This window comes from Chamaea fasciata, unplaced genomic scaffold, assembly GCF_029207755.1.
Source record: "Chamaea fasciata isolate MVZ Bird 193981 ecotype frontalis unplaced genomic scaffold, bChaFas1.0.hap1 SCAF_3, whole genome shotgun sequence".
Taxonomy (NCBI): domain Eukaryota; kingdom Metazoa; phylum Chordata; class Aves; order Passeriformes; family Sylviidae; genus Chamaea; species Chamaea fasciata.
In genome coordinates this window covers 108,013,437-108,034,611 of record NW_027094088.1, presented here as the reverse complement: position 1 = coordinate 108,034,611, position 21,175 = coordinate 108,013,437, and the positions used below count along the sequence as shown (strand labels likewise).

The following is a 21,175-nucleotide window of genomic DNA, read 5'->3' as shown; positions in this document are numbered from 1 at the left end:
TCGCCTGGTGTGAAAGCACATGGCAGTGGAATTGTGTATTTTAAGGTAAAATACAACAAATCCGTGGTACCTGGATAGACATGGTTCCATAGCATGCTACTCCCTTGGGAACCTCATCCCGCTGGTGACTCAGGATGCATTTTGCACCTATCCCTGAGATGAAAAATAGAGTTCTCTTACAAAGCCTCAGCCCTTATATCTCACCTCTAGCATACTCCATTCCTATAAATGCTCGTTTATCTGTGAGATGCCATATGCCAACTTTCTAGTAAGAATTTGATGTGATTTTCCTACCCACATATGTGACAGTAAATATTCTTTCAGTGCAAGTCTCTTCAGGACATTGCTGATCTTATAAGCCAGCCAAGGTTAATTATTCTGTGACTTCAGTTAGAGACTTGAACAGAAGGATGCTGATATTACCTAGGGATTATTAAACTATTTGCCATTGCTGTTGATACTTTTCTGGTGAAGCTGATCCCTTTAGCTGGCACCAGGGCTGATCTCTTGCTCATTTATCTTTTCATTGAGCAAAAGAATTTTCCTCTACTGCCCTTTATCAGCCAGTGTTAGCGTGTCTGAGGTATTTCCAGCAAGACTCTGAACTTCCCAATATCATCATGGCTCTCCAAAGTGGATATGGTTATTCTTTCTTGCTTGTAGCTCTTTGGGTGATTGTGTCTGGATGTAGACCAGCAGATGAGCCAGCTGCTACCCTTCGTTATCCTCTTTAAATGCTAATCTGCCCTTGAATGGAGGCCCCAGAGTGCACAGTATAGACATATATAGCATTAGAGCAGCTGTCTCAGTCCTCCTGACAGAGTTTTGGTGGTGGCTTGCAGCCAGACATGAAGGCAACAGCTCCACCTCAGTGGTGCAATGCACCTCCACCTCTGCAGCAACACCCTCCTCAGCCAAGTAACCCATGGCCTCATTACAGCCCAATTCAGCTGCATCTATCTCAAACAAATGCTTTGTAGTGAGAGAGAATATTTCAAACACAAGTAAATAAAATTAGAATGTAGATTTAGTGGCTTCTCCTCTCATATTATGCAGTGGTGGCAGGCCCTGGGCACATTCCCAAGCAGACATCTGGCCTCCTCCCTGGTTAATCCCACCTGGGTTCTGTAACACTTGGGTGGCATGGTCCCAAACCAGACCATGCAAGGGAGCCACAAGGGACACAATAAATTTCTAAAGCCTGGTCTCCTCTGTGGCATTGATGAAATCTTTCCATTTTCATTTCTCTCAGAATGATTTTGTGTTGCAGGGTCCTCAGAGCCTGGAAAGAATCTCACACAACAGGGCCGTGCTATGAGCACAGCAATTATAAAGGCAGAAGCCAACAGCACATCTGCTGCAAGATATCCCAGAAAAATTAATTTCTGAGGCAATTCCATTGACTTTGAGTGATGTATCCTGTGAATTCAACCATAACAATGAGAAGCCAGGGTGAAAAGGGCATGATTTTTGCCATTTCCACACTCATTTATTGAGAAGAGTTTAGGGAAGGTGGAAGATTGATGAAGGGTGAAGTAGAAAAGCCCCTTTTCTGGTACACGACATACATATTTTGCCTGACTACAAAGCCAGCAATATATTTTTTTTTTCTTTTCTAACACAAAAAATACATTTTAACTAAGTATTTTAAAGTCTCTTTTTCAAGGAGCTCTCCTATTTAATGATGCTCCCATTCCTCTGCTTTTACCAGGACCAAACTAGCAAGTCCTTCCTGACACAGGCATCATGGGGCTCTTCAGAGCTCAGTCCCTCAACAGGGTACCTTCCTGTACACACTTGTTAACCTGTGATCAGATGAGATGGGGGTCTGAGAGACCCTACGAGCTGGACTTTGCCTGAAGGAGCAGGAACAGACTCCACTTGGGCAATCAGGAGCACAACTACTGCAGCCCACGGCAGGTATTCACCCCTCAAGACCCAAAACCTAAAGTGTAGGCTCATTTTACCAATTAGAACATCTGAAGAGCAAAGAGGAAATTTCAAAAGATGTAGGGAATCGAGTCAGGATGTTTTCAGAGCCAAGTACCTTCTAGCCAGTCAGGTCCTTTAGTGCTCCTCACAAAATCGTGTTTTCCTGGATCCTGAGAACTGGTGTGGGCAGACACCACACACCAGCCCCTGGGTGAGCAAGCAGCACATATCCCAGGATTGCTGGGATGGGGCTGGAAGCAAATTCTTATTCTAGCCTTACTGACTGCTAAGATCCTCTGCTGCTCCACACAGATAAGATGAGGCCTTAGTTGTCACTTGGAAGATTATTGTGTTTGACTATTAAAAGAACAGTGTTAGCAAATAGGAAGAGGCAACAAGGAGACTGTGGATTATGGTTTGACAATGTCACCTCGTGTGGGGATTACCAGTGCAGGCAGCAGGCATCTGGCACAGAGGGATTTACAAGGATGCTGCCTGTAAGAAGAAGTGGGGAAACACTGTTATCCTGAATTCGTTAGGAACCAAAGGAGAGATTTGCAGAGCGGTTTGAGGAGGCCCATGGTCACATGCCATAAACTTGATGCAAATAATAATTAAATGCTGTAACTGAAAACAGAGAAAAAATAAAGACCAGTTTCATTCTGAAGAGCCAAGGGCATATAAGGTTGTGGGAAGAAAGGATAAAGGAAGAATATTTGATGAACTACATCAACCAGGTGAAGCCTGGAGTACAGAAGGCAAAAACAAAATGTGGAAAAAAGGTATGACTAGAGGAATCTGTGGAAGGAGGAAAATAATGTGACCATATCTCTAGGAGGTTATCAACAGCCAGTAAAATTGCCATAACAGGGATAAAAAGTAAAAAAAGGGAATATAACTGCTTTATTTCCACTTCCCTTTAAAATTGCTCCCTGCTGGTAGTAGTTCTAAAGATAGACTGCCCTAAGAAGCAGTTTCTGATTTCCAGAAAGTACTGGGTTCCCAAATGGTTTGGATATTGACTTAATCTGTTATACTGTAAATCCAGTACCCAGCATTGATCTGAGGAATGCAAGCTACCAAAAGAAAGCCATATAAAGGGAGAGCTGTGATGAGAGAAAACTTTCAGCAGCATATTCCTGCCCTGTGTTAAAATCTGAGTCTCTGTATATGGGCTCTAATCTGTTGTGAAATCCTGGTTGTGATGATCACAGAACCACCAAGTGTGTTGAGAAGCAAGTGCTACAATTGTGATGAAGAAGAGTTTGAATTTGAACTCTTACTGAGATTTATTCCTTCACTGTGTTTCCTAAATCCAAAATACTCAGCTTTCTTATGTACCATACCAGTGTGAAGGGAATATTGTGACCAGCTTCACTGAATCCCTGCCAGTTTGTACCGGAAAGACACAAAAAGGGTGTCAAAGATTTAAAGATGTGAAGAACTAATGCTGCTGCTGACCCTAAGAGGTAGAGTGCAGCAATTACTAACCACAAAAACCAGCTTTCAGGTCCAGGAAAAAGCAAATATCAGTATTAAAGGGCAATACCATTAACAAGGTACCAGTTAAGGGAAGTAGCTGAAATTAATCTCTGTGTTGAGAGGTAACACATGGTTTATTAGACACATGAGCATTCACCAGCTCTCTGTTGGGACAGCCACAAAGTAGAAACACTGGAAGGGTTTATGGGGGAGCAAAGTTTTTAAGATCAATGTGTAGCAGGAAGTGATACGAAAACAGAAACCAATAGAAGAGATGCAGTATGCCTTCATCAGAGAAAATCCTTGTGATGCAACCTCTCATGGAGTCCTGCTGTTGTATGAGTTCAGGCAAAATGTGATCAAAAGCCAGTGAGCCATACAAACAATAACAGCTTTCCAGTGTTTTCTGCACATGTTGAATTTATATGGTCAAAAAGCAAGTAGGCCTGGAAGAGTTTGCTGTGTGAGTTCCAGCTGCTCTGAAGAGCCTAAAAGCTAGAAATTTTTGCGAACAAATGAAGCAAAACACCAAAACATCTTTGTATATCAAGTGCTCAGATGACCTTATGCACTTACCAAAATTTTCTGAGAGGTTTTGGAAGTTAATTTCAATTTTGGTAGTAACATGACAGTCTTAATACCATTAAACAGCTGTGTAGTTTTAAATATCAGTCTTGCAAAATAATGGATATGCAACAGAGACATGAGCATAAGATTATTCTGAAAGAATATTTGTAGGAGTCTGGTGAGTGAAGACAATTATCCAAAGTTCCCTGAAGGCGGGCATAAAATGGGAATAGTGTGATAAAGCTGAGAAGCTGAAAATTTATGTTGAGCATAAGCAAATCTGATTTGTTACACAGACAGAAGACAAAATTTATGTTCTTCTGTAACAGAAACTTCATGGGTTTTAAGACTAGGGAAAAAAACCCTATTTCCAACATATGCCAAATCACTGCAACTATTAGTTTCACTGCATCAAAACCACAGTTCTGGGGTCTAACCTGTAACCTACAAAATGAAGCCTTAGTCTTAATTTTTTTAATCACAGTGTCCGTCAAGCCCTGAAGAACTGGCCCAGAGATGAATTACTTTCTGTGTAAAAGAATTGTGTCCTTATTCTCATATCAAGTGATTTTCCTGCAGATTCCAGACATGGGGGTCCTGTCATGCCACCTCCAGCTGCCTTGCAACAGCTGTTGAATGTGACATGAACATCCCATTCCTCCCAGTGGACTCCAGTTTTCCAGTCTGTTTGGAAATGTACTCTAGGAACAGCTCAGCAGTGCCACAGACATCTGCATTTTATTGGGTGAGTCCACCCAACATGCCACCCAACATCTTCCTAAAGCCATTCTGCTAACTGGTGTCAACATCCCATTCTTTTCCTAACAGACTTTTCCCATTTCTTCCTCCTGTGTTAACAGCAGCAGCACACTGGGAATTCATATTCATTGTGTTATCTACTGTGATCTCATTGTTTTTTGTTCTGGGGATGCAATTGCTCCTCTTGCAAATGTGAATACATTCTTTGTTTCTAGATGCATAAACCTGCACTTAACTGTGATGGAGCACACGTTGACAAAATGAGCTGCTTAACGATGTGCTTGGGCTGTGCTTCCATTATTTTTTATCTGCCAAACCTTGCATTATCCAAGTTTACTACTATTGATTTCTTTTTCATTCCAGAACATGGGGAAAGATGTTGAATACCACAGAAGATTTTTTTTTCAGGTTATTTATGTCTTTCCAGCAGGAAGAGTGTGCATTTACAATTTAATATTTCATTACTATATTTAATATACGCTACAATGATTTAATGTAGTAGAAATACGTGCATGTATCAAAATGTTGTGCAAGAGCGAATCAAATTGCCATTATTTAAATTGACTATACCAGCATGGTTTCTTTTCTCCTGTAAGCATGGAGATTAATTTTTAAGAATCAGGTTTATCTAATAAGACATATTTTCCATAATATCATGCACATTTAAAAATCATTTTTATGGCATAAAATGTGCTGATTTTTTGAGATAGATGCTTGATTTATGGTGTTAAAACTTCTGTTGCCATCATATTTTAAATTAAGTTTTTTGAAAATAAAGTTGTTGGAACTTTTGTTCTTAAATCTTTTATTTAACAAAATGTATTTTTTCCTTTGTGTTTATAATTTAAAAAGTGAAAGTAACTACTGAGTATTTCCCTTTCCTCACACTCTGACTTTTTTTCTTGTCCTTTTTCCTCTGTTTCTTTTTTTTCCCCCCAGAGAAAAAGTAAAATGAGGTTTTAGATTGGAAAGTAAATAATTAGAAAATGATGAAAACTAGAAAGTTATCCCTTTTTTTTCCCTCAGGAAAAAAAATGTTTCTTACTCGTGAACTACTGACATAATTCATGACCATTTCTTTTCAATGGAATTTGTGAGAAATAACTGCCTAATTTTGCTGGAACTTGGTGATATTTGAATTGAAAACTTAAGGGTACATGAATAAATTCATAGGAGATGGTGGGAAAATGCTCGTGGAAGCCACCTCTTTTGAGGAGCACCTGGGGGCTGAGAGGTTTCCAATATGAGCAGTGTACTCCATTTGCCTATTTAATCTAATGGGGGTTCAGTTCACAGTTCCACACACTGTCGAGGGAAAAGTGAAAGAATCTGATCTGCAAGGTAAAATCAGTCTCTATTTTTCAACAACTTCCATGATGCTTTCACTTTTCCTTACTCATGTCAGGTAAAACAATCGCTTCTGGTAATTAAAAACCTTGCTATTTGCTCCAGGAAAAGACACTGAAAGTGATATTTGTGTCACTGATTGAAGAAATTAAAAGTATGTTCTTCTTTTCAAATAAACCTTGAAGTCCATGGAGAGTTTCTCAATAGCTAAAACATAAGATTTCCTGAGGAATGCATTATTTGCTGAGCATTGGCAATATAGTGGCAGGTCCTAGAGAAGTGAAATGCAAACACGACAGGGTCAGGTAAAGGAGGTCACAAAAGACAAGAAAAGGTCTCCTGGAGCATAGACAATGTTCTAGAAATTTAAGAGCTGACAAGTGTCTTTGTCAGCTTGTGAACAAAAATCCCAAGTGTTTATCAATTTCTTTGCTATGAAACTGAACAAAATATACAGTTTTTTATTTAAAAAAAAAAGTCGACATTTTTTACTTGTTTTGCCCAGTTTATGCATTTTGTCTTGTTTGTCCGTCCTTGACCACCAATTACTTTAACACCTCCTGACCAATTTTAAAATCATCATAAATTTCTACACTTTTTTTTAATAGTCCATAAAGGGATTCTATTACTTTCCCTTCAGGGAAAGAATCAGTATATTAGAGGTCAAAATCCACGTAAGAGAGCGCTTTTGAAACTTGCTTCATTAACTGCATTGTCTGACTCCAAATAACCTAAGAAAATGTTAGAACATCTCCATCTATGATTAGTAAAGCCTTCCCTGCTTCAATATCCTATCAAGGTTATTCATTTAAAAGCAGGCTAACTGCACGATAAAGTTCTTACTTTATTTAAAGTTTCTCAGTTCCTATGGAAGAGACATTGAAAGTTCACATAAAGGAATACTAAAGGCACTGAGATGCTCAGAGAGGGACTTTGACAAGGGCATGCATTGTCCTTTGACAGGACAAAGGGGAATGGCTTTAAACTGAAAGAAGGTGGAGTTGGATTACATGGTAGAAAGAAATTCTTCCTTGTGAGGGTGGTAAGGCCCTGGCACAAGTTGTCCAGCGAAACTGTGGATGTCCTATCCCTGGAAGTGTTAAGGCTGCATTGGACAGGGCTTGAAACAGCCAGGTCTAGTGGAAGATGTCCCTGGCCATAGCAGAGGAACTTGAACTGGATAACTCTTCCTTCCCATCCAAACCATTCTGTGATTCTATGATTCTACTTTTGCAGTAGAAGATGAGGTGAGCCCAGCAGTTCCCACACCATAAAATGGTGTCTTGAAGTCGACTAGGAGAGTGATGGGAGGGATATTTGCACTGGTGGGGTGTTTTCCAAAATACTCAGCTTTTGTACAGCTCCAACATGGCACTTTCTGGTAACACTTTCAAGAGAGCAGCCAGCATATCTCCTTTGGAGCCTTCTCTTTCAGCTGCTCCTGTAAGAAGATTGTGCTTTAGATGGGTTTGGGTTTTACTTTTTGCACAGTTTCCTTTTCCTGTGATATCTACTCTAAGCACAAACAGGCTTTTTGTTTCCAAGTCTCCCAGTCTAGTTTTAGAAGGTTTAAATTGCATTAGCAGAGAGCTTTGTGTTAAACAGGTTCCGGTTATGGTAGAAGGACAGAAGGTTTCATTGCTCTGCACTCAGTATGCAGAGCATCTCCTCACCTTCAGCTTCTCGCAACTCTATGTCTTCTGTGCAGGATAATAATTTCTCAAGAGCAACAGCAAAGATATCAGCTGGAAACTTAAAGAAATACAGAAATTTTCACCCTCTAGGGCATCACCAGGTGCACTATTCTACCGTTAGGTCCCTCATTATAAAACAAGGCAAGCGCTCCCTCTAGTAGGTTGTACCTACAGATTCTGAGTTTCTGCAAAGTTTGCAAAATTCTATAGTACTGTCTGGTTTCGTGGAAATGTAAGCACAATAATTTTCTTTAAAAGCAGGATATCAACAGCAATGGAGTTCATAACACCAGGAAAAGCTGTGGTATTTAACATTTCTAGGGCAAATTCGCATTTGAATATAGATTGGGCTTTGTGGGTAGGGCAGGTCTAAGTGTCATATCACGCTGTAAAGGAATGCTTTTCCTCATTGTGGACTTTAGGAATATGGAGTATGAGCAAAAAATTCCCTAGTGCTGAAATGCCAGGAATGAGTGCAGGAAAATGCAAGGACAACAGGCAGAGGCACATCTACAGGTTCTCAGGGGATTCAGAATTATTTTAGAGACTGCTGAGCCACATAATGTGGTCATTGCATCCACCAGTGAAATTCAGCCACGACTGGGTGAAAACCAGCATCTGCTTCCCAGAGCAGCACCTGCACAGTGCTTGGAGTCAGGCAGTGCTCACCAGCACTGCATCTGACCTGCACAGCAGGGGGAATTGGAGGAAGAGGCAAATGCAATTATCCTCACTGAAAACCAGCCAACACAGTGAGGACAGTGTGCTCACTCCTGCAGAACAAAAACTAAAGGGCGTTTTTAGTGATCCACAGTTGCAGAGGCCTGAGGTTTTCACCCCGTTCAGCCCTGTGCCTGCATCTTCAGCTGCTGCAGCTGTCTCTGCCACTTTGGGCATCCAAAATAGCATCTCCTTCCTCATCTCACCATCAGATGAGTGTGGATGAAACATGACCTGTTTGTACACATCCAGCAGGACTAACACATGGAAAGTCAGCTGTCACACGTGGGAACACAGCACCATGAAGGTGACATGAATAACATGGGCTGCTGCTGCTCATGGAGCAATGAGCCCTGAGCCGGTTTGGGTCCTGTATGCTGGATGTTGCTGCAGGCAGTTATCCCACCAGAGAGGAGAAGTCACTTCACAGAAAGGAAATGGAGTGAAAAAGGATCAGGAATGGGAAGATAAAACTGAATTATTTAAATCTCAACTAGCTAGTGGCCGCACAAAGTACATATAAATGATACAATACTGAGTAAAGTCTTTTTAGTTCTTTTGGTATTTGCAATAGACTCCTAAGCTTTGATTATATGCAAAGTTTTTAACATTGCAGATGAATATAGCAGATAAATATTGATTTAGAACGTTTGGCAAATGGTCTATTGAGTTCTGTATCCTTTTTCAAACTCTTCAGGGGAAAATTATCAGACTAAAAGTAGGCAGCTATGGGAAAATTTCTTCACAAGTGAAATTTTTTTGTACCAATTTTTGAAACAGGTTTTTAGCATGGTCATTAATTTTTATGCTTCTTCCTTATGGTTATGGTTTAGTGTTGGAATATTATTCAAAATAATGAAGATGTTTTAGCTAGCTGTGTAAAAAGCCAACCTTTTCTTCACTGCGCTGAATTTTGAGCCACAACCTTATCTCACAACAGTGAAGTTCAGGGATGACTTGCACACAAAATGTATTCCAGGAGAAAAACAAATACGTTTGCTAGCTTTAATTTTTGCCCAAAATCCAGAGGCACAATTTTGGATTTCCCTGCAGAAGATCACAGTATCCAAGGCAAGCAGACAGCCTGATTGATGGAGCATAGAACATTCAGTCTGTGCTTCCTTGAGTAACAAAACCTACCTTTCCTTCCCAGCTCAAAAGAAACAGTGGGGCAAGGCTGAATTTCCACAACACACCAAAGAACACAGAACACATCCTCAGCCTACCCCACACCTGCTCTTTCCTACAGATCCACCGTGCTCCTGCAGAGACCACAAGCTACCATCAGTCTTCCTGTGTGTATGGAGCTCACAGGAAAGTGTGAACTAGCAGTAAAATATCTGTAAGAAAAAGATCTGGCAGGAAATTATATCCAAACTGAAATAAGCACAGTCCCGTATATAAAATATCATAAAAGTATTTGCATATACATAGGTATTGTGAAAAATTGCACTCCACAGTTGAGCCAGACAATCCCCGGAGTTTTTAGGTGCAAATTGGAGCAGTGGAAATGTGAAGAAATACCTTTATAGATGTATGGCTTTTTAAGCCCTGGAACAAGCTGTCAAGTGAGGTTGTGGAATTGCTATGGGTGCTATTTGAGGCTGGATTAGTCAGTGCTCTATTAGGGATGATATACCTGGAGCTAAATAATTTTTGCCATGAGGCAGCTCCTTTCCAGCCCAAATTAGCCAAAGGTGAATGTGACGTGCATTGATACATACTAAGCACAAGGAATAAACTCCTGCTTTAATGAGATCAACACACAGAAAAGGTGCGTCCAATAAAGAACCTTAAATAACCCAGTTTCAGGAATGAGCATTGCCATGAAAAGGTAGAAAAATGAAAGCAAGAGGTGTTCAGACAAATGTGTGAAGCATCTGAAGAGGAAATATGCTTTTCTATCAGGACTGAATTGGTGTATTGATTGAGAAGTAATCATACATCTGAAGTTCAAAAGCAAATCATTCTTTTCAGCCTTTGAATTTTTAGCTTAAATCGTGGTCTCTTATAAATCCACTTTTTCCAGGGGATTTTAGAAATGCTTGCAGCAAATTAGAAGCAGTTCAAATGACAGCTAGCAGCCTGTTAGCTGCAGGTGGAGAGCTGAGGAAGATGTTTTAATAATACTAACAACAATAATAGACAACACTACTTGGAGACTTCTCTTGTGACAAATGGGTTAATTTAGTTCCAACTAGAGATACAAGTAGCTAGACTTCTCCTGCCTTTTCTCAAACAACAAACACAGAGAATGTATTTTGTATTTGTTCTGTCATTACAGATCTGGCAGCGATGGTCAGTGCTTGGGCAGTGGTCCACGGGTGAATGCTTCCACCTGTGCTGAGCCTCAGGGCCACTGACCTGCAGCTCTGCAGCCCCACAGTCCCTGGAGGATGACATTTGGGTTGATAAGAGGCCTTCTGAAGAGTCTTTACAGGAAAAGAAGGGCTGGAATTCCATCTCTAAGCGATTCAAGGCAGTCTGTGCGTATCTGCTGTATGTGCCTCCATGTGTCTATGTCTTAGAACTTCTGTATATAACAGAACCACAGAATCACAGAGTCAGAGAGTCAATTAGGTTGGAAAAGATGATTATTGAGAGACTGAGTCCAGCCTGTGACTCAATACCACTATGTCATGTAGACCTGAGTGCCTCATCCATTTATTCCTTAAATGCCTCCAGGACGGTGACCCTATCACCTCCTTGTACAACCTGTTCCAGGGTTTAATCACCCCTTCTGTGAAGAAATTCTTTCCCATGTCCAAACTAAACATTCAAAGTAAATGAGACCAACAAGCAGAAAAAGTGCATGCAATAAAGAACCTTGAATAACCCAGTCTAGGAATGAGCCTATTTTAACACCCAAAAACCAAACACTTCAGGTGTTGAAATCTAAGAAGTCACCCTTTTTCAGAGATGGATAAAACTTTCCAGAGATTAACACATCTTATCCCAAACATCTATTAAGCAATTTTCCAGATAGCTCCAGACTTTCCTATTTGTATCTATTGCCTACAAAGGAAATTAAGATTGTGCCACCCAGTTAAGTGGGGGAACATTTTGGACACCTGGATTGGGTGCTACAAACCCTGCTGCTGCTGTGACTGAGGCTGGCTGGGCTGCTTCATGCATCCCTTTCTGCTGGGTGTGAGAAGACCCAAAAGACTTCAGAGATAATCTTCCCTCAGCTGTGTTTCCCCAGTCCAGCTGCCTCTCCCTAACTGTCACCACTTGAGGACATGGTTGCAGGACCAGGCTGCATGGTGAAAGTACAGCAGATTGTCCCAGAAAGGCTTTAGTCTTCTATTCAAATTCCAGGAAAGATTGTTCTTGGGTGAATTTTTTCTCCTATTGAAATGAAAAAATTCCACCTACTGCAACAGGAAATAGACTTGTCAGGAAATACACCCATGTTATGGGGAAATCAACTTTACAAATATGGCAAATTTTTAACCCATTCATATGAATTATTTGTGTTAGATGCCCATCCAAATAAGTAATCTTAAACATTTTTATGTTTGTATGCTTAAGATTTTTAAATCTTCCAATTGTTTTAGGGGTTTTCGTGTGTTTGTTTTTTGTTTTTTTTTTGGGGGGGGGTTTTGTTGTTTTGTTTTGTTTTTGTTGGAGGGGGGAGGTGCATTTAGGTATTCCCATTTTTGTCTGTAAAAGTCAATAACAGATATTTTATAATTAAGGACAAGGTATTTCCAAGTCTTTAAAGATCTGCTGAATGAGTGGAGACATGAACTGCTGTTACATCTAAACAACGGATTCACTACCTTTCTAAGGCATGGAGGTGTGGGGATTAATATCAGGAGGTTTCTTTTCTCTAAAGGGTGGCTCTCTTGCTCCTCATACAGAGAGGATGTGATGGTGCAACATGAGATTCATATGGGATTTGCTTTACTGCTGTATCAAAAGGAAAAACCCAAAGTCTGAGTCACTCGTGAAATGTTTCTGTCACATTTGTAATCAGAAAGTCCATTGCTTGAAGCAAAGGTTAGAGTACTGTGATACTTCAGGTAAACTAGTGACAGCCTGTACTTTGGCTCTCACATTTGTCTTCTGAGGTTTGAAAAAAATAATTTCTCAACTGAACTAGGACTTTTTTCCTACAATTTTCCATGACTCTGCTGCTAATCTAATACTGGGACATCTCAAATTTACTGAAAGGTGATCACCAGTCATTATTTCAACAACTGCCATCTGAAAGAGGTTAGATGGCTTCTATCTGAAATGCTAATAACCGCCTGGAGTCTTGTCTGCTTTTGCCTTGATTCCTCCTTCCATCTGAACAACTCCAGGGAATGAATAATGGGAAATTTTAACAGAAAAGTCTGCACTGAAAGTACAATCTCTGCCATCCATCCTGAGCTTCTACATCAGGCATGGGGCTACTGCTGGATACAGGCAGCCTATTGGTTCTTAAAGTTTTTGTATCTCTTTACTCCATCTCTGCTGGCAGTGTGGTTACTGGCAGGAGTTGCAGCAATGCAGCAATGTGTGGTGGGGCACTCAGTGAGATTAATATTCTCTAAAGAGTCAGTTACAAAGTGCTGTCCCCACAAATACCTTATGGACTTCATGGTCTGGCCTTATAAATGATAGGAAATATTTCTCACATCCACTGTGAATCCAGCATTCTAAGAAACAAGTACCCTTTATAGAACAAAAACCATAATTACACTGTAATTACATTGTAGGTGTTTTTTTATCATAAGCTTTCCACTAATCTGTATAATGAAGTATTTCATGGACTGGCCAAAAATAATTGCAATGTAAAATGATGCAATTGGTACACCTGCATTTAAAAATACACAGTTGGGACCTCAGATGAGTTAAATCATTATCTCCCTGATGATATCAGTCTGGTTCCTGTGCATTAAAAAGCAGATCATGGGAGCAATAATATCTCAATTATGTAGTTAACCTTCTGGTTATATTAATTAGTGATGATTAGGCATGGGAAACCATAATTATGTCACGTACATAACACCCCTTTGAAATTGCATATGAATCTAAACGCAAAAGGCAGATGTGAACATCTAACCAGGGCTAGAACAAATCTAAAACCTAATTATATGACCCTCTCTACTCTGTCTGAAACATGGCCAGTCATGACAGTTCTCCTGATGTAAAATTTGTAGAAGAAATTGCAAGTTTTATTTGTCCCAGAAGAGAAATGCGAGGTAGAACAGTCTCATGTTCTGATTTCACATACAGGTTAATAAATTCTGACTAAAAAATAAACAAACAAAACATTTAGGCTGAGTTAATAAACAGGGAAGCTCTGGAACTAAAGAAACACCTTTGTGTTACCTCACAACACTTATCCATTTGTCTGGGGTATGAACAGCTAAAAATCAGCCTCCCTTACTCCTGTTTGCAGGAGATCCTGGCAGCCAGAGAATTATTTGCAGGGGACCTTCCTGAAGAATTTCTCCTGAGTGGCTGCAAAAATGAGGTGGTAGACACTGTACTGAGAAAATGTTTTCCAAGGCAGCTGTCTGAGGAAACTGTGGTTGGGAAGAGGGAGTCACAGCAAGCAGGATTTCCCACCACTGTCTTCAAGCCAAACTTAAGACTGAAATTTTTCACTTTCAAGGATAAAGAAAAGCCAATCTGAGCTAACACTCTTCCCTGGTACAGCAGAGGTGTGCTTTATCCCAGCAGACCATTCCCTCACAGCAGGACTAGAGTAAATAATTATGGTGGAGGTCACTCAGTCTAAATTTAGTAAAATAGTAAACATTCCTCTTTTCTATACGCTTCTGTCACCTACTGAAACTCACAGAAGCTCTGCACTTCAAGAGGAATTGGGGATCTAAACATCCAGGGTTATTCCTGTCATTCAGATGACAGCATCCTGCTACCCTTGCAGGGAAAAGGACAAGCCCAGAATATCACAAAACTTCCATTAAAATTAAACCTTTGAAAAGTGACTGCTAGAAGAAACTGCATATTTTTTACCAAACAAATATACTTTAAATGGATGGTTTGCAAATGTCAAGTTGAAGTGCTCCAAAGTTGGGAGCTGCCAGAATTAATGCTGCCTGTGTGCTCTGCATTGTATTTGCAGGGTCTTTGTCACTCTTTTTGCCTGGTTTCCTTTTTTTTTTTTTTTTTTTTTTTTAATCAAAGTAACTTGACTTTGAAAGTTTCACTTGCAAATCTGGCATTTGCAGTTCAGGGAAACTCCACTTTGCACACTTCTTTACTATGTTCACTCAATTATTATTTGATGTGCTGCTTGCTTTCTGCTGTGCCAGCAGCAAGGGACACTGGTGCAATGTGGCCAGGGTTATTTAATCACCTACAGAATCAACAGTCCTGGGGTCTTCACTGTTGTTTCTGCTCTGGGCTGTCTGATCAGTCCGTGACAGCCAGGTCCAGCAGAAAACCCTGCCCAGTAAGGGCCCAGCTGAGTGAAGCTCTGGGTGTACCCTTGGCAGAGCAAGGTCTCATTAGGTGGCAGTGTCCCTTAAGGGACTAAAGGCACACGGTGCTTGGCAGAACGTAACCCAGTTAGACTTTGGTAAGACATTCTGCCTGTCTTTTCCTCCACCAAAGTGTTAAAGTGTTTCCTAATGTTTATAAGCAGCAGTTCCCAAGCATTGCAAGCTGCTCTCTAATGATACTTTCAATTCAGTCTGACACTACTGAATGAAATTTCCGAAGAAGTTACATAAACGATTTCTTTTTCAACCTGAATTGCATACAATATAATATCATAGAAACAATCCTTGCAAACATCTCACTTCAAGAGAGGTCGTTTTTTCCTTTCTTTTTGCTCTTGGCAGTGGCTGTGACAAGAATGACAGAGCAAAACACAACAAAGATATAAATGTTACTTTTCCTAAGACAGCAAACAAAGCCATGATATACTGAGGTGGGAAACTGAGGCATTCTGCTTTCAGAAACTCTGACCTTTGTCTCACCCTGGGGCTGCAGAGAAGGTGTAAATTGAGGAGCTCCTTGGGAGTGACAAGTCTGGGACCTGTCTGGGACCTGGTAGAGATTCTGCTACCCATCTCTCCAACTGTCTCAAAAGAGGCACCAACAGAGGAATGCACAGTTTAGGGAAGGTGCTTTTCATCACTTCAGGGTTTCTTCTCCTTTGCTTCAACTTGCTTCACAAACAAGGCAGTGCCTTTTGGTTCCTCCTTTGATATGCACCTCTTGGCACGAAAGGAAAGGGTTGCTGAAATCTGATAACAAGCATGACCCTCTCTTCTCTTCATCCCTTTTCTCCATTCTTTGTCTCCTAAACTCACACCCCTCGCACAGGTCAGGATCCCCCATCACAACCTGGAATGTTCTCTGATGGCTTTCTTCCCTTTCTCCATCTCAGCACTTTCTTTCCATCAACTCCTCTGGCACCACAGAGCCATGCACAACATCTGAAGAGCAGGCACAGGGAACTCCATGTCAGGGGCCGTTGCCATAATTTAACAGTGCAGATGACTGAATTAGAGGCTTTGGCACACCCTTGTTTATCACTATTAATGAGGCTGAACCAAGTACGCAATTCCTTGGGGTCTTTTGCCTCACTCCTCTTTCACTTCTGGAATCTTGATCAGTGCCTCCATTCCACTCCTTCCCACCTCCAGTAGCTGCTCCAGAGATTCTGAGAGCAGAACTGATGAGACCACAGTTCAGCCCTTTTGTTTAGTCACAGAGATGCATATTAGGGGCTAGATTAAATAGATGGGATTGGGGATGCATACACCCACAGGAGTTTTCTTAGGGGAAGATAAGAAAATATGGTCTTTTGAGAGATTGAGGTTTCAAGGAAAGCATAAGACTTCTTTAAATCTTGACTCTGGCTTGCGACTTTGCATATTTAGTTGACTCTTACCAAAACACAGTACTTGGTCTTGAGGACTAGAAACATGAATGGCACTTAAGAAATTAGCTGTAAAAATGCAGAGTTCTGGCCGCAGGTAAGATTCTCTGCTGCCAGAAATGGAATATGAAAATGCTTAGTTCTGGGCTGCCACCACTGAGTTTTTGCACAGAGTCGTCACTGGGGTTCAGATTCCTGGTATGACAAAACTCTGACACGCTTGGATGTGAGGGCACCAAACAATGCTGCCTCCGTAACTGAGCTGGGCAACTTTCCCTCTGCCTCTCCAATGCAACTTCCCAGCAAACTCATCAACCACAAGGATGTACTGGAAGTGCTTGGAACCAAACAGTAACAGAAGAATTGAAAGCAATCCTTCTGCCTAAAGAGCTGGGTTTTTCATTTGTTCTTCTTCCACACCTTCCCCTGTCTGGGTGCAATGCAAAGGAAATCTGTGCGGCTGATCTGGGATTTCACAAACCAAGGGATTATGCACCACAGATCCTGACAGGCCCCTGTGCTCACAGCCTGGCAAACACCACAACAGTAATCTCCTCTCTGAGATAAAGTCCATCAATCTTACTCTTACACCAACCTGTCCCACTCTGCACTTCAGGCAGAGCTCAAAGAAAAGCCCTTCTTGGGAAGGATGTTAAAGTCTCCCCTTCCTCGGTACCCTCCTGTTTAGCTTACACTTTTGGCTGGCCTCCCATCAAAGTTGGGTCAACATATATGCATTTTGTCTGCTGAGCTGACTAGTTTTCAAAAACAATTTCTCCTTCATTCTGTAACAGAGATCAATAAAACTGCCCCTCTCTCATGTTGGCTGAGATTCCAGGAATGTCATTTGCTTTTTATTGTTGCTACTGCTTTGTTTTGTTTCCATTTTTTTTCCATTTCTTTCTCTCTCTCTCTCTTTTTTTTTTTTTTCCTTTTTTTTTTTTTTTTCCTTTTTTTTTGGCAAGGCACAGATCAATTTAGAAAGATGAAAATGCCTTAGTCTTTCACTCAAAGTAAAATCTGCACTTTATAACCCAGGATGTAATTTACAATTCTGTCATTAAACTCTGTTAATCCTATTATTATGAAGATAAATAATTACCCATAGCGAAGAAAGGGATTCCCAACAGAGTAGAATTATATTTTCCATCAGTAATGAAAAATATCCCTGCCGCAGTGACACTGGAAATACAGATAGTGAGTACTCCCAGGAGTCCCAGGAAAGGTTTGCTTCGCAGGCAGTCCTTCATGGAGCTCGAGAGGGTAGCAGTCAGGAGAATCAGCATCAGGCTCACCAAAATCTTGCCCCTGGCCAAGAGACTGGTCTGGTGGAAGTCCTTCCAGAGGCTAAAGGATGCTAGTGAGTAGAGCTGCAGATCCTGGTGATCCAGCTGCATCTTGTGCATCAGTTTACAGAATTCGCTCTCCCACTTCTCCCCAATGAGGTCCTGGGTGACAGAGCCATATGTTTGGAGGTAGTAAGTGATTTGGATGGCTCTGGCTGATTTGACTCTCTGGTCCTTGCTGTTTGGCACTTCCATGACCCCTCCGAGCTGGTGGCCGATGAAACTGCTCCTTCCATCCTGGGAGAGAAAGCAGAAAAGATGAGCATGTGGTTATCGTGCTTATGACATGATAGACTCTGTCTCCTCTCACAGACATGCCAAGAGCTCTGTCAGACACCACTGCACTCAACAGGAGCCTTGCCACTCACCTCGCTGGGCTTTGGGATCTGTCCCTGCTCCCTGCCACAACTCTGTCTTAATCATTATAGGCTCATTTGCATTTCTGTGCTGCAGTTCAGGTACTGCTCAGATACTCATTGCAGTCTCTGGGATTCCCAGATATCCAGGACCAAAATGCTGAATGCAAGCTCTTAACCCCATGGGGGTGGATGGCCTTCCACATTTAACTGATGGACAATGATAAATCTCCAATTACTACAAAAAAGTTTGAGATGAAGATGAATTTCTGGAAGATTTGTGATTTCTTGGCACTTTGGAAATGATTTTAGAAGTTGGAAATGTATGGAAAATGAAGCCTGATTCCTCAGGATACAGACAGATCCAAAAAGTTTAATAGCTACTCTGTCTCCAGAAAAATACAATTAAAATCAGACTTTTTGAGTTGTTAATTTGAGATTTCATGGATTTATATCAGTGTCACAGAGAAAAGAACCTACCTTACACCTAAATTTAACCAGGATTTGTTTTTTCATACATTTCAGAAATACAAACTTTACTCTGGTCTCACTTATTTCAGTAATTTCTAGGGTGTATCAAACTCCATGACAATCAGTAAAGGACACAAGTCTACTCAGCCTCTGTCTGTTAACAAGACCAGGCTTTTTTTTCTGTAAAGTTTTCTGGCCCCATTTAAATATTTTTTGTTGTTTTTTTTTTTTTTCTTTTATTGTTAGCAGGATTTAATAAGAAAGGTCCTGTAAGAAAGGTTCTTGCTCTTCAGCCACTGATTGTAGGATAATTGTATGTGCCCCTTCCAAGACAGGGGATGTCTGTGTGGGTTTAGAAAATCAAATCCAGTTGAAAACTGAGGAATAAGACTCAGTGGTAAAATTGTCCCAGCACAAGTAATCTCTTTGATCAAAAAACTCTAAATCCAGGGATTGCCTTTTGAACACCAAATAACATTTTGCTTTCTCCCCAACATAAATTGGATTATAAGTTTTCAGATTTATTCCTCTTAAAATGATCCTCCTCTATAAAATTATCAAGGCAGTTGATGTCTAAACTAACTTGCAGCAGTGAGTTCATAAGAGATAACATTTTTTTGCCTAGGCACACTACTGGAATGAGCTTACAACTGGAATTTGGGAGACGCTCTGCCCTCCACACATATGTGTGGAGTCAGTCATCTGCAAAGGCCAGAACCATTTGGGGTAGACACTTTAACAGGCACTGCATCCACCATTACCCTTTTCTAGAAGCACCTGTGCTGCATGCAGGTCATTATCTGAAATTGCCAGACCTACTCATAGCAATGATTCCGATCCTAAGGAAAAATCAGTGAAATGAGGCTTTATAAAACATAGATGTCTTCCAGCATGTTGACTCATAGAGTAAATAAATATCAGAAATAGGGAGACAGTGTTGAAAATGTTTTATGTACTCACCTTGCCTTCCATCAGGTATGTAAAGGAGGTAATCCTCCCACTGAGAAATTTCTGCCTATGCCTAATTTTATGGCAGGAGCTCACACTGCTCCCAGCATTTGCCTGCCACAACCCTGAGAACGTGACAAAGTGCTTTTCAGAAGTTCATTTTTTTCCCTATTCCCAGTTGTCATTTCCCACCAAAATAGCGGCTTCTGGCAAGGGTATCCTGGCACAAGCTGACACAAAAGGTGAACTGCAGTCTACTGCCAGCTTCCCAAATCACCTGGAGCCTCATTGCAAATGTCAAAGAGGCAGAGACAGCTAACACAGAGGGGCAGCTGCTGCAGTTCAGGCCAAAAAATCCTCGTCCCCAGGATTTCATGCTTGAATCCTATTTGGATTTTTTATTACTGCTCTTTCTAACGAGAGGTCACACCTAACGCTCAAACACCCACAAAAAGTGTATTTCCAAGCACGTAAATAAGGCTTGAGCTATGCAGTCTTGGCTCACATTGCATGCAACTTTGCAGCATAAAAATCCCCACTTGGCACTGCTTTGGAATTTTGGAGAGAAATTTTACATTTCCTCAGTGTCTGGGCAGTGCTGACATTCAGAGGCTTGCAGGTGTTGCAGGATTCTGTAGCAGCACAGCTCCCAGCCCAGGCAGAGCACTGTAATTCAGGTTTCATTGATTCACTGTGCAGCAGGCACGGCAAGGTTATGGGAAACTTTGTGATGACCATCTGCCTTCCCCTGCGAAGGGTGCAGCGAGCGACGGCAACATTTCAAAGGAGGCAGCAGAGCAGGCAGGAATAAATCATGTTCTGCTGTATCTCCCATGAAACAGCAGATAACAGCTATTTTTTTACACTGATGTACAATAGGGCACCCAGCTCATATGTCAGCAAAATAGAGAGTAAGCTTTCAGATGGAATCGGGGAAATCACAGACACTGGATTGCTGTGAGGATATTTTGTCTGTTCCCCTCTTTCTGGGGATAAACTCTTTCCTATCTAAGCAGGGGTTTTGTCTTTGCTGCAGTTATAGTGTATAGACCTGCAAACATTCATTTTTGCAGGTCTATACACTATAACACCACAGCACTTGGGAAAATTGGGCTTTTCTCTGATAGGGCTCTAGGAGAATAATAGAATCATAGAACAGCTTGGATTGGAAGGGATCTTAAAGATCATCTCATTCCAAGCCTCTTGCCATGGGCAGGGTCACCTTCCACTAGTCCAGATTGGTACAGACCTGTCCAGCCTGGTCTTGAACATGTCCAGGGTGGGGCAGGCACAGTTTTCCTGCAGTGGTTACAATCTTAACAAGGAAAAGAGAAGAAATATGGGAAAAAGAGTCTTTCATTCATCCCATTTTATGGATGACAACTGATGTGTAGGAAAAAGGAGACCCAGTGCTCCCAACATGATTTCAGCACCTCCCAGAGTCCAAGACAGGGACCTACCTATTCTTGGAGTCTCATGGGAGCTTCAGGGGAGTTATTCACTGCCTCAAGTTCTCTGTTGTCCTCCAGGACCAACTTAGTGAAAGAAAAAGGCATGATGGGCTAAAGTCCTGAACAGAGCCTAAGGTCTAGGAAACGAATATTGTCCACAATGACTTGTATAAGTGATGCCTGAAGAGCCAGGGAGGTTTTGAATAAGATTCCACATAGTTCTTCATGAAAAAAAAGGTGCTTTCTGCTA

The 21,175-nt window shown here is 41.2% G+C and overlaps 1 protein-coding gene across 3 annotated transcripts in view; it reads right to left on the bottom strand.

Annotated features, from left to right (window-relative positions):
• PTCHD4 (patched domain containing 4) overlaps window positions 1–21,175 on the bottom strand; it is an 81,916-nt gene that overhangs the window by 38,282 nt on the left and 22,459 nt on the right. For all 3 annotated transcript variants that reach the window (XM_066180022.1, XM_066180020.1, XM_066180021.1), the window contains one exon: window positions 17,456–17,936. In XM_066180022.1, the coding sequence (XP_066036119.1) occupies window positions 17,456–17,936 (481 nt within the window). The remainder of the gene's footprint in view (window positions 1–17,455; window positions 17,937–21,175) is intronic.